This window comes from Gouania willdenowi, chromosome 12 (genome assembly GCF_900634775.1).
Source record: "Gouania willdenowi chromosome 12, fGouWil2.1, whole genome shotgun sequence".
Classification (NCBI taxonomy): domain Eukaryota; kingdom Metazoa; phylum Chordata; class Actinopteri; order Blenniiformes; family Gobiesocidae; genus Gouania; species Gouania willdenowi.
This window is the reverse complement of record NC_041055.1, coordinates 19460397-19473734: the sequence shown is the minus strand read 5'-3', so window position 1 is coordinate 19473734 and position 13338 is coordinate 19460397. Positions and strand designations below refer to the sequence as shown.

The 13338-nt window shown below is 36.9% G+C and overlaps 1 protein-coding gene across 1 annotated transcript in view; it reads left to right on the top strand.

The window, feature by feature from the left end:
• rabgap1 (RAB GTPase activating protein 1) overlaps positions 1 to 13338 on the top strand; it is a 73871-nt gene that overhangs the window by 15412 nt on the left and 45121 nt on the right. Inside the window, exons 3-7 of the mRNA XM_028463497.1 lie at positions 1495 to 1524; positions 3281 to 3548; positions 3886 to 4099; positions 4553 to 4727; positions 11160 to 11320. Coding sequence (XP_028319298.1) covers positions 1495 to 1524; positions 3281 to 3548; positions 3886 to 4099; positions 4553 to 4727; positions 11160 to 11320 — 848 coding nt within the window. The remainder of the gene's footprint in view (positions 1 to 1494; positions 1525 to 3280; positions 3549 to 3885; positions 4100 to 4552; positions 4728 to 11159; positions 11321 to 13338) is intronic.

Genomic DNA, 13338 nt, shown 5'->3' with positions numbered 1-13338 from the left:
GCATAATCACACACCTCTTCTGTGTCCATGATGGTATTACGGATGTACCAGCAGATGGCGCCAGCGGCACGAGGTTGCTGTGTATTCATTCACTATTTGGATAGTATTCTCCCCCTTTGCATCTGTGTTGCTGGAGAATATTTATGAACATACATACATAAACTCAAACACTGTTCAAAATACACAACACAGAAACAGCAGGCACTACAAAATGAAATGACATCATTGCATCAATGTTGGAAAAACAATTATACATTGAATTCAGACTAAAATGTGTCATAAAGGCACCTGCCACTACTTAAAGAGGTTCCAGGGTTAGGGTCAATTCCATTTTTCAATTACAATTACGTCTTCAATTATTCAAGTTCAATTACAACTCAGTTATGATTACGGTCGGTGACCAGCATTTTTTCTAATTACAATAAAAATGATAATGATAATTTTTCCCTTGAAATTCGATTACAATTACAATGACTTAATTATTTAATCTAAATTACTGAGCCTGAAAAAAATAACCCCATAAAACATTTTTATGTCTTATGATGGCCGTAACTAAAAAAAGTCCTATTTTTTTCTTTTTTTAAGCCTTATTATAGCTTTATCTTTAAAAAAAAAAAATTCTAATTATTTTCTATTTTTATGTCTTACTATAGCCTTATCTAAAAAAAAAAAAAAAAAAAAATCTGAAATGTTTCCATTTTCATGCCTTTTTACACTGACAGTTTTTATCGAATTTCCATTGCAATTACAAATACAAAGTCAATTATTTGAACTCAATTACAAATGAACTATGATTACAACAGTGCGATGGCACACTAAGGCAGCCTCACTTTCGTCAGTCTGTCCTAGGGCAGCTTTGGCTACAATAGTAGCTAACCGCCACTAAGTGTGGAGTAAAAGAATAATGTCTTAATTCTGTAAAGGGCTTTGCGTGTCTATGACAACGTCCAATGCATATATATATATATATATATGTATTTATAATTATTTCATAATTGTATTTAATTATCAATTATGCAATTCCATTTATAATTGACCCCAACCCTGGAGGTGTCACTGAAATATCTGCTACAAACCCAAATAAAGTCCTGTCTTGAATATTCCCTCCCAAAAATCACACAGCCGGGGTCAAACCCAGAACATGTTATTCAGGTCAGCAGTGGCATGACCGCAGTTGCTGTAGAATATATTTCCTTTCTTTTAGACCGAATATGTACATTAATATGCAGAGGATCATTTTCTATCATTTACCATAGATTCTATTTCGTCATTTTTTCTCGTGAGGAATTAAAAGCGGCAACCGACACACATTCATCATCGTCTGTATTATGTTGTGAGCTCACTCCATCCACTGACACTGACACTCAGCCATTCTGTCATCTCATGGTTTGGCCGACACACTTCTGCGCTTATGGCCAGCCCCACCCACCCAGTCAGCCCATGTCAGCCAGCAAAGGATTCAGTGTGTGTCTTAACTTGTTGTTTGTTATGCAGGTGATATCTGAGGAAGGGGTCAGCTTTAAGGTCAGTCTCTTCCCTCTCTCGCTCGCTTGTGTAAATATCCCATCTCTTTCTATCTGTGCTGTCCTGTGATTCCGTGGTGATTCTGTATGTGGCCTGTGCTTCTATTATATAGATTATGTATCTCTATTTGCCTCTGTTCTGAGGCTTTGAGAAGTAGATGTTATTTAGGCTGTAGATTGTTTTTCTGACAGCTGCACAGACTATTTGAAATACCAAAAAAGGCCAATGATGGTGGCTTAATAAAACAAGGACATCTGATTTGTCCACCTGGTAGGTAATAGTTGCTGAATGTCAGCATGGTTTCTTTAGCCGATTTGAATTTTTTACCTCTGCTAAACATGAGTGCCGTGACACTGAAAATCTAATGATATTGACACTTTACATACTTGAAGTAGAACAGGGAAGTATTTACTACTGTCATGATTCCCCTCTAGCTAAATGTAATGAAAATACCTTAAAAGGTCATTCATGGCTTATGACATCTGTCGCATGACATCCACATTAGCACAGCTAAGACTCAAGGTTTTACATCATTTAGAGCAGTTACTTTCTTTATAGAAGTCTTTATGGTGCCTTTTCATTGAAGTACATCAAGGTGTTCTCTAGCCAGTTACCATGACCAACCTATTACTTTTGATTGAAAAGCAAAAAACTATAGTCTTGGATAGAATTCACGCTTTGTGAATTAAATAAGTAGACATGCAACATATTTAGACTAAGCCTTTTTCCAGGACTGTGTTAAACACTGCACAGTCAAGTGCTAGTTTGGCTGTAAGACTTGTGATCGTGACTTGCATCTTTGAAAAGGCAGAAATTACAAGTGCCTGTGTGTGCCCACGCTCGAGTCTTTCATTTATTCAAAAACAAGGTTTAGTCAGACTTATTTCTATGCTCAGAATTAGTTTGACTTAGAAATGTCATCAAGGTTTCTGTGTTTTATTCTTGGTCCTAGTAAAAAAAAATTGAGAATGCAGGCGGAAGCCTCAATATGAAGCAAACACATGGGGATTCAAAAGTGTTGCATGGTTAGAGTTGATGAAGAATGCTGATAAACTGTCATATTTGGACAGTGGGCTTTAAAAAGGCTTGGGTGGTATTTGACAAATAGATGGATGACACAATGATTGAAATGCAGTCGTTTAGAGAAGGGATTGAGAAACAAAACAAAAACTGATCGATGTTCATGTTGCAATGACACTGATATAGACAGACTTGGACCCAGATGGAGATACTCAGGCACACTCAAGGGTTTGGGCAGGATTTTATGTTCTCATCTCTGTCCTAAGCCCACTTGGATGATTGGTTTTGTGAAATACTACTAATGAAATCTTCATGTTTACCTTGACAATAACAGAAATGTAGGATGATGTTGTAAGCTCAGCTTACTTGTACAGTGTAGTCCAATGATAAATTCTGCTTTTTGCTGCTGGCTCTTTGAACACAGAAACTGGGCTGTTATCTAATTTTGTGACATTTATTGCTTGGCTTTCACTGAACTTGCCATAGGTTGTGTGTTAATTGCTCTCCTTGTAACTATCTTGTAAACAGTTTGTGTGTTTGATTTCTTGTATCTGAGATATCACATCCTAAATTGACTTACTGACTAATCACTAATCAAGTATTTAATATAAATGCCAAGATCAATAATGGCATATTTAAGCACCATAACGGGCCTGACTTGGTGATAAATGCTATCATTGGGTATTATGCTAGTGGTTATTGGAGACTAAATGTTGTGTGTGTATGTTTGTGTTAGATCGTGGGGAATGGAAGCGAGCAGCAGCTCCAGAGGGAGTTAGAAGATGTCCTGATGGACCCTTCTGTATCTGATGCTGGGTTGGGATCAGGACCAGGCATGGAGAGTGTCACGGGCAGTAGCCACCACCACCACCACCACCATCCCACGACTGCATCACCTGTACCACCTGGCTCCGACCCCCTGAGTGCCCCCTCGCCTAAGTTGGAGATAGCGCTTCCTGTTCAGACAGCCCAGGAGAGTGAGCTCAATGAAAGGTCATATAGAGGTGAGTGTAACAGTTCAAATTCTCATATTCCGTTCCTGTCAAAGCTTACCAAATGGTCTTATCTCCAGCTTTATAGACTTTTTAAGACTTTAGTAGTCATATCTAAATTATGGTCTGTTAGTCATCCTTCCTCCGGCAGAGGACGGTTGCTATTATCTTATCACTTACTATCAGCCAATTTGTTGCATGGATGGCTTGATTTTTTTTTTTTAGTTCTTCTCACCTCTCCCCAAAATTCTTTTTTCTTTCTTTCTGTTCTCCCACCCGTGAATTAAGAAAGTAAAGCCAGGAGATGATCATCGAAGTCATAAAACTCTATTTTATTACCACTTTGCAGCCGATGAATCATCATCAGATGGCAGTCCTTGCAGCCCCATTCCAGATGAGGACAGCGTGGTGTTCAGCCAGCTTACATATCTAGGTTGTGCTTCGGTGAATGCGCCCCGCAGTGAGGTGGAGGCACTCCGGATGATGAGTATTCTCCGAGGGCAGTGCCAAGTCCCACTAGATGTTACACTGTCTGTGCCAGGCGTGTCAGAGGGCACCGTCAGGTATGGACAGCGTATGAATACAAACTTAAGTATTAAATATTAATTCTGCTTTAAGCTCCAGTTTTAAATTGAAAACATCAAGTTAACACAACATCAACAAATTACAAATGCTGAATGGTCATTCCATGACATTCTGAAATTTGAGCTGTATTACTTTACCAAATTTCAGTTTCCAATATGATGTAGTTCCTGAGATATTGGAAGCTGAAAATGGAAGAAAAATACAGACCCACGAAAATCAACACATACCCCCATCACTAAATTGGCCATATCTCAAAAAGTATTCATCTGATCAAACTCAAAATGTATAGTGTGCCAATTGTATAATCACGGAACAATTGGTAAAAAAAATCCTGGATTTTGACATGGAATGACCTTGAAGTGAATAACTTTCTTGTATTGTATTGATTTGGGTTTTTTTTATGCGTGTTTTGTCCTTTGTTTCCCCACTAGGTTATTGGACCCTAACAATAGTACAGAGATCGCCAACTACCCCATCTACAAGATTCTGTTCTGTGTTCGAGGCCATGATGGAACACCAGAGAGCGACTGCTTTGCCTTCACTGAGAGCCACTACAATGCAGAGATCTTCAGGATTCATGTTTTCCGCTGCCAAATTCGTGAAGCGGTAAGCATTTTTTCTTTTTAGTAAAGGTTTTTTGAGACACTATATTATATTTTATTCTACACTAAAGCTTTTCTTAAGCTTTCTGGTGCATCTTTCTCACGCAAATCGAAATGCATCACTCCTTTACCACGCCCGAGGACATGTAAAATGATAGTAATTAAGACCCAACCCGACCCAGCTTGTCGGGTACCACCGGGTTTGTGCACAGATTCTCAACTCTGCTTCACACAATAGCCACGTTTACATGGGAGCTTTAATTCCCCTTCAATTCAGAATAAAAGTTAATTTCTCTTTAAACTGACCTTGTAAACACTTTATTCCAAATGCAAATGTAATTCCTAATTATCCTTAAATCCGAATTAGGTGACTAGTATATTCCGATTTTATTTCCGAATTAAATAATTCCTTGATCTTGTAAACACTTAATTCCGCTTTAACTCAATTCCGGTCGTTCTTGCAATGCATGACTTGTCGTGATGATGCGCTAGTGAAGACTTAGTCCAAGCTGGATGCCCGAACTGGATCCGAGACTATTTATTTAATAAATACAACCGCTGGCTTTGATTGGCCAATGTACAGTCTTCTGTCTTCCTTCTCCGCCGCTCTATCTTCTTCTCCTGTTCCGCAGATGAAAGTGAAACCGTATGTTATTGTCGAGCTGCTGCTTCAAATTTACAATCATAGTAAAATTGAAAACACTTTTTATTATGTGGTCTTCTATGTTTTAGCCGAAAAGAAAAGCTTTGTTGTGTTTTTTCCGCTAGATGTGAATATGTCACCTTCACCCAGTGTCCAATCAGAACCCTCCCCAATCCCCAGACGTAAAGCGGAATTGAATGAAGCCGAATAAACCTGTTTTCCATGTAAACTACAATTCGGAATGACTATTTCCATGTAAACACGAAGCAGAACACTTTAATTCTCCATCCATCCATCCATCCATCTTCTTCCGCTTTATCCGGGACCGGGTGGCAGCAGTCTCAGCAGAGATGCCCAGACCTCCCGGAGACCAACATGCACTGGGAACAGGTCTGACTTACTGCCGGCAATGCGAACCAGGCTCCTGCTGTGGTCATACAGGGAACGGACAGCCCTTAGCAAAGGGCACCACGAACGCCTTCTCCAGATCCACAAAGCACAATAATTTAATTCGGAATAACAAAAATCTTACTGTCGAGATGTTTCGTCAAGCAGTGTGCTAGCAATGTTTCATGATTCATTTACATTAGCTCAAGCCCAAAGGCCACGACTGGTGTCCTAAGGGTTAGAGAAGCAGTCGGAATCTTTGGGTTTTAAACTTCAAATATTGGCTGGGTGCGCCTCTGCTTCCAAGCAAAGAGTCAAATGAAGATAAAATAGCACAATGTTTATATGTAGGTTTAAATATATGCAAAAAGGGCCTTTTCAAGAAAGGATTGTGGAGAAAAACTAGCATTGGATTTAAAATCTGGGTTAGAATGTGGCTTTAATATTTAGTGACCTGATTTCTCCTTCACTTCAATGTCAGTAAGAGCCCCCAGACTCCCATTGCTTTTTTAGTCCAACTCTGACCTACTCTCCTACTACTAACATGTACTCTGAGCAATAAATCCAACACTGAAACAACACAGCATGTACAGCTTTACATTCTTCTGTTTTTTTTCTCTTCTCCCTTTTCCTCCATTAAATACTATTTTTAAGCCTCTTAGCAACAGAGAAGTTCATTTCATTTCAACATTTGACTATCATCTCATCATTATATTAGAATGAGAGCTAATTGATTGCCACCTCTTTGTTGTTATGTTTTACACAGTCAGAGTTAGACTTTCATCATGAATTGAAGACATTGTTTTTGAATCCAGATGGCTTTTGTCAACTTTTGCTGCTGGTTCCATAAGATACAGTTTGTATCTTATGGAATATTTTTTTGTATTCTAAACACACTAATTGTTTGCAGCCATTTTACATTCTCTCAGGGTTTTTTTTTTTTGCTGCCTTTTCTTAACAGTAATACTTAAATTTTTGTGGATATTTACTTAATCCAAACTAGCTCCTCATCCTGCCTGTCCTTCATTTAAGCACTGTTTCATTTTGTGCACATAAACTCATATTTTTTTACCATGAAGTTGATAACCATGAAGATGCTTGGATACATTTGTGGTTTCACTTTTTTGGGAAAAAAGGTTACAAACATACAGAGCACTGAAAATAATTTCATGGATTTTGCCCTATAATTTGTTGACAGTATCTTGAAGTCCCTTGTAAGATGCACGTAAACAATTCCTCTGTCAAGTAAACTAAAAACATGTATTGGAGCAGAACTGTGTAACAGAATGGTAATACTTTCCAGATATATACAGACTCCAGCTTTTTGTTTTAGGGCAAGGTCTAATTTCGAAAAAACCTCTTTAGATGTTGAAATATTCAGGCTTGTCAGCAAAAAACTGCTCCATTTACTGATCTAGAAAGCAGATATGAATTTGTTTAAATAGTCTACCACCTATTTTCCATATCCCTATTAGAAAGACCAAGATTTTATATGCTGTTTTTATTATTCTAACATTTGAACATGAAAACTACTAAGTTTGAAACTTAAGGTATGGAATAACACACTATTAACACAATGTTAACATTAATGGGATCAATACAATTAAGACAATGCATCCTATTTTCCCTAAATGTAAATTTCTATTAAAGATTTTTATTTAGTGTTCGAGGATTGCTATGCAGTGTTTTCTAGTGTTTCATATTTAAATGAAAAAGTTGATCCATAAAAAAAGTCAGGTTTAGCAAAAAAAAAAATGCTAAATACAGAACGGTATAGCCACATATTTACAGTTATTGGAATCTTTTGTATTTTAATGAGACATAGAAGTTTGAACTAGAGTCGTTAGTCATTACATGCTTGTAAGGGGATGTCCTTTGTCTTTTCTAAAAATTTAAATACAATTCTTGTAAATGAATCCTTTAAAATTCCTCCAAGGCCTTTGTACTATTCACATTATTTTAATCAAAGGTGATCGTACTGTTACTATAAGTATTCCTTGAATAAAACCCCGTAAAGACTAAAGGAAAGAGAAATACATGTCATTGCTTCCTCAGAACAATATTTGTCAAACATTTTGTTTAATGAAGTCCAATGAACTCAATAGTTTTGTATCAAAATGATTTAATGGGTCTGAACTATCAATGAACCACTCAAGGTTTTTGCCTGGATAGATAAAACGCATATGGAGACATTAAAAGCTGAGCTTTAAATCAATGCGCTGATGGAAGCAGTTTAGAACAACAGATCTATTGTGTTAAACATCATTATTTCATCATTTATTTTGGGTTAACCTCTTTCTGCTTTGACTGTTCCTTTTAATCCACTCTCCTGTTGTTTTTCTCAATAAATGCAACCCCCCCTGTGTGATGACTAAATGTCTTTTTTACTGTCGCGGGAACATCATGAATGCTTGGTCTTGCTGAGACTTACAGCTGCGTTCTGCTTTGGCCCTTAAAAAATGTAAAAGATGGTTGTTGTTTATTGATAACAGCAGTATCCCACAAGACTCTCAGCCACTCATCCAAAAACCCTGCTGTTTACCAGACTTAAAAACAACCCAAAAGTCCTACACTAATGGCTTCTGACTACTAATGTTCCGAAGACAAGATTCTTTTTTTTTTTTTTTTTTTTTTTAATTAAGGCAAAGTTCGTAAAAATAACAAGTCCTGGAAAAGATATTATGAGAAAAAAGTTATTCGCATCCTTTTTTTTTTTTTTTCTCAATTGGCAGACTTTAGTTCCTTCCACTGATAAAGCTCTCTGCTCTTCCTCTGCGTTGGACATTAAACAGAGCCCAGTTTTCCATAGAACTTGTCAGTCTTTGATTACGCTGGTATAAACAATACCCTGTGCTGTGTTCCAGAGACCAATATACAGTAAATCATTAGGTCGATTTGAAACCTACAATCGGGTATTACGTTGGAGAGGTTGTAGTGCTTAGGTAAAATTTAGTTATCACAGAATTTTTGGAAAATTGGTGATCTTTTATACCAAAATTAAAATATAACTCTAGCTCTGAATCTATATAAGAAATTATATGAAACTGTGTGTAGAAATGGGCAATATCATTGACCCAGCGATATTATCGTCCGATACTTACCCTAAAATATAATATCATAAAAATGATCAGCCTTTTCTATTACTAAATATGAACTTGGCATTGATGACGTTACTTTGTTAAATACATCCAGTGTTGTATTAAAAGTAGCTCTAATCTGTTATTTCCATTGAGATATATTATGGGACCTAAAATTAGGTGTTAGGGAATCGGGTGTCTATCTATTGGTATCAGTTGGAATCAGAAATTAAGTGTTGTACAATATGAGTATATGAGATATCCCTAAATGTGTGTGTCATACTTAATTTTGTTGAGAACGGAGGAGGGTTTCAGATGAACCTGTATCCAAGATTAGTTCTGAAACAGCTTTTTTGCTTAACAGATGATATTTACACAGGTTTTGGTCCTCTTAGAAGATCAATACATTTATGGGAATGGCACCACATAAATCTAATTTTATCACAACAAAAATACGGTACAGTTTGTTGGGACCTTTGCGTATAATTTGTACAAAAAATAAAAACCACTTTATATTACAGTGCTTAGATATTAGTGAGATAAGTGGCTAAAAGAAAAATGTGAACTGAATGACTAATGATGGTTTACTTAAGCTCCTTCTTTTTGTTTAGTTTTAAACTGTGCTAATTACAGTCAAATCTTTATCATAGTATTTAATTATATATTACAGATCAGTCACAAGCTGTGTGCTCAGCTTAGTTTATACTCATTTTCTTTGAGTTCAGTAACATAACAGTGGCATTGTGCTATTTCATTTATGCACTAAATGTATTTGATCCACTTTGAAATCCATCCATCCATCCATCCATCCATTTTCAAACCCACTTGCCCCTGTCTCACAGGGTCGCGGGGGTCTGCCAGTGCCAGTCTCCGGCTCTCATTGGGCGCTGGGTGGGGGTACACCCTGGACAGGGCGCCAGAACACTTTGACATCTCATTTCATTTAATTATTGTGGGGATTTTTTTTTTCTTTCAGAGGCCTCATTTATAAATGTAGCGTATGTACAAAAGAAAACGTACGCCACATATAAGTAAAGTTTGGGACTTATAAAAAAAAAAAACCTGGCGAGATAATATGCTGAAATTGATACATTTGTGTGAAATAATCAAACATTGCACATTTCACATTACATATCATATACTGCATGAAGGATGTACTTGCAAAAACGAAGGAGGAAAAAAATATACTGACGCCCCAGGGAGTGAGTAATGTGCGCTTGCCTACAAATGCAGTTTTATTTTAATAAGGATAATTGTAATTAAAATCACATCATCTTTGCGCAAAACTGCTGATTAATTGGCTGCAACACCTGTAGCTGTTTTAAAAAGGAACGTGCGCACAATGCGAATGAAGCACAGTGGCTTATCAGGCACGGGAGACTCCAAAGGGAGCGGATCTACAGGGACCAGCGAGACCTATAGGCAGGATCGCACTGTGAGGACGATGCTGCGGTGGGAGGGAGGATGAGGTGCTGCAGCCTCACTCACCCCAGCATCACTGACCAGTAAACACCCTGGGAGTCGGACTGATTAAAAATATGGTTTTACTTGAAATTAAATAATGTGAATAACAATACAAAGAAGGTGTTTTACTACCTGTTCATCTTTATTATTTCATTCGTCCCCTCAACCTCTGTTCGAACACAGAGGGGTTCCCCAATGATCCTCCAGCTTTTTCTTTGTGAGGCTGAGCTCTGGTGCGCCCTGTTGCACAGACGCTGATCCTATGGAGAGTGATGCACATTTTCTCCTCCGCTTCTATGACTGACCATTTCTTTTCCACCTGAGTCACAGTTTGGCGCTCTGAGGCAATGCAATGCCATCTCCCCTTCTATCATTGGTAATGTTCACTGTGTCACCAAATTATGCTCTCCTGCGTGAAATTAGTTTTATTTGCTCGTTTTCCTTCTCGGTCCACTGTGAAATTTGTATTAGTGAATATTTCATAAGGGAGTTCACCTACGTATGGGCAGAGTAAGGTGTTCCCTTACGTGCGAAAACTTTCCGAGATGATTGTGATTTAAAAATGGAAACAGGTGTGGGACATACGTGCGCCCTTGTTTATAAGTCGTAGATTTTTTTTGCCTATGCACTTCCTAGTTTTTAGCGTACGCCAGCTGAAGTGGTGTTCATTGAAAGCAGTTCTTGCTACAATCATGCATATTCATACGTCTATGTTCGTTAAGGGGCATTGTCAATTTTATGGATGAATACATCTAAAATGTAGCCTTTTTATGTCTTCTTTAGTGCTGACTAATTGTCAACAAAGGCAAGTATTAGATAATTTGTTATTTTAATTGCCTTGTTTGTGTGCGCTTTTCTCTTTCAGGTGAGTCGAATACTGTACAGCTTTGCCACAGCTTTCCGACGGTCGGCAAAGAAGACAGTCCTTTCATCTCAGCAGACTGCTCCACTTACGCCTGACAGCGACTTGTTTACCTTCACTGTCAGCCTGGAGATAAGGGAAGACGATGGCAAGGGCACCTTCAGGTGAGAAAAACCCCAGGCACGCTGTCATCCATCCAGGCACAGGATTACACTACAACATCAATAAACAAGTTTAGCAAATCATGCACGACTGATTGTTTTTACGTGTGATTAATACACAAATAATATATATCATCATATAATGTTAACTTTTATTTTAAAATGAATATAAACCAGTTACATTTGCACGATTTCTGGGGATCCTTAAAAAGTCTTAAAGGGCATTAAATTCACGAGTCTAAAAATAAGGCCTTAATTGTCATTGAAATGTCTTAAATCAATGTTTCAACAGTCTTAAATTTTAACACATAAGTATGAATTTATCATTGTAATTAGTCTCACAATTCAAAATAAATGGTAACATTAGTTTTATTAATTAAGATTTTTTTAATGACTTTTCTTTATGGTTTTTATTTTTGTATTTTTGTTTTATAGATTTCTGCCTATTTTTGTCGTCATCTTGTTTTTTTGGATTGATTTTGATTGTTTTAGTCTGTTTTTTTGTGTATTTTACTTGTCTATTTGTGTCTTTTTGTGTGTTTACTTTGGGGAGCCGCCAGTTGCACGTCTGCACTAGACACTGGAAAAAATTGACCCCAACCTCATGTAATTGATGTGGCGTTATTTTTCACCAATTGTGTTTACTATGAATTTGGTCTTTAATTTAATTTCAAATGGAAATAAAAAATCTTAAAAAGTCTTGAATTCAATTTGACTGAAGCTGTAGGAACCTTGATTTGGTTAGCAAACAAAAAATGCAATAAGGTGCTTCAAACAGTAGTACTCCTTTCACACATCAGAAACCTTACATTACATATATTTTTAAAAACATTTCCACAAAAAAAAAATCCCTAATATAATAAAAAATAATTACTGCCTTTTCAATAAATAATATTTGTTAGCTGGCCAGGCTTTTAGGGCAGTGGTAGCCCAGTGGTCTAAGGAGAGGACTGGAGAATATTGTGATATCTTTATTTATAATCCACTGTTCAACAGTGGCATGGTGGTTTACATGCATTTATGTGATATTTGAGGAACATTTTTCTTTTTTTTTTAAACAAGAGCTCAAGTGAAACAGGGTTTCTTCTATTCACTTGCTTCTTCCAGCCCATCTTTTTTGACCTTTCTCATTCCATTTTCCCAATAACACTGAGTCACACCCCTGTGTTCATAAACAGCCTGGGATCCTCTGGATTGTTGGATGAGAAAATAAACAAAACATGCCTTTGGATATTTTTAGCCCCTGCATATTTATCCCTCATTAACTGTGAGCTCATTATTTTTAGCTTTCTGGCTACAAAACAGATGCAAATTGAACTTGCAAGTGCATGTTGCATGTATTTGTGCAATAGTATTCCCAGAGTTTCCTTTAAGGTAAAAATATAAGTTTTATTCATAATCAATGGTTTTTTTATTTCATATTTTAAATATTTGAGAATTGATTTTTTTGATATTGGGTATTTAAAAGAGATTTCATCCATAACCACTGATGGAGAGACACACTTGTGCTTTGAGTACTGCCTGATAATCATTTAACGTCCCCCGTCGTTTACAGAAGATCTGGAGCTGATTAATGTTTTTTTTCCTACTCAGCTATTTTAACTCAAGTTTTTCTTGAGTGTTTCCTGAGGAACTTCTGCCAGCGAGGGCTTCAAAAGTGTTGATTATGGCTTGTGTTTAAACTGTGGTTCTTTTCCTGCTCTGTTTTCAGAACAGGAAAAGAAATAGATGTTGACAAAGAGCTGAATGTTGACAAAGAGCTGAATGTGCTCTTAATCATGATTTTATCTGAGTGAATCTGACTTTGTTTTTCCTCAAGCCATTATTTAAATATTAATAAGCTGACACTTTTTAGACCCAGATTGTGGATTAATTCAATCTAACACGAGCCTTCTACTCAGGAATATAAATTTTGTAAGTTTTATCTTTGGTTTCCAGGAAATTATTATTATAGTTTTTGTTATTGTTGTTGTTATTACAAAAAAAACAAAAACTATCATTTGTTTCTTTTTTTCTCTACA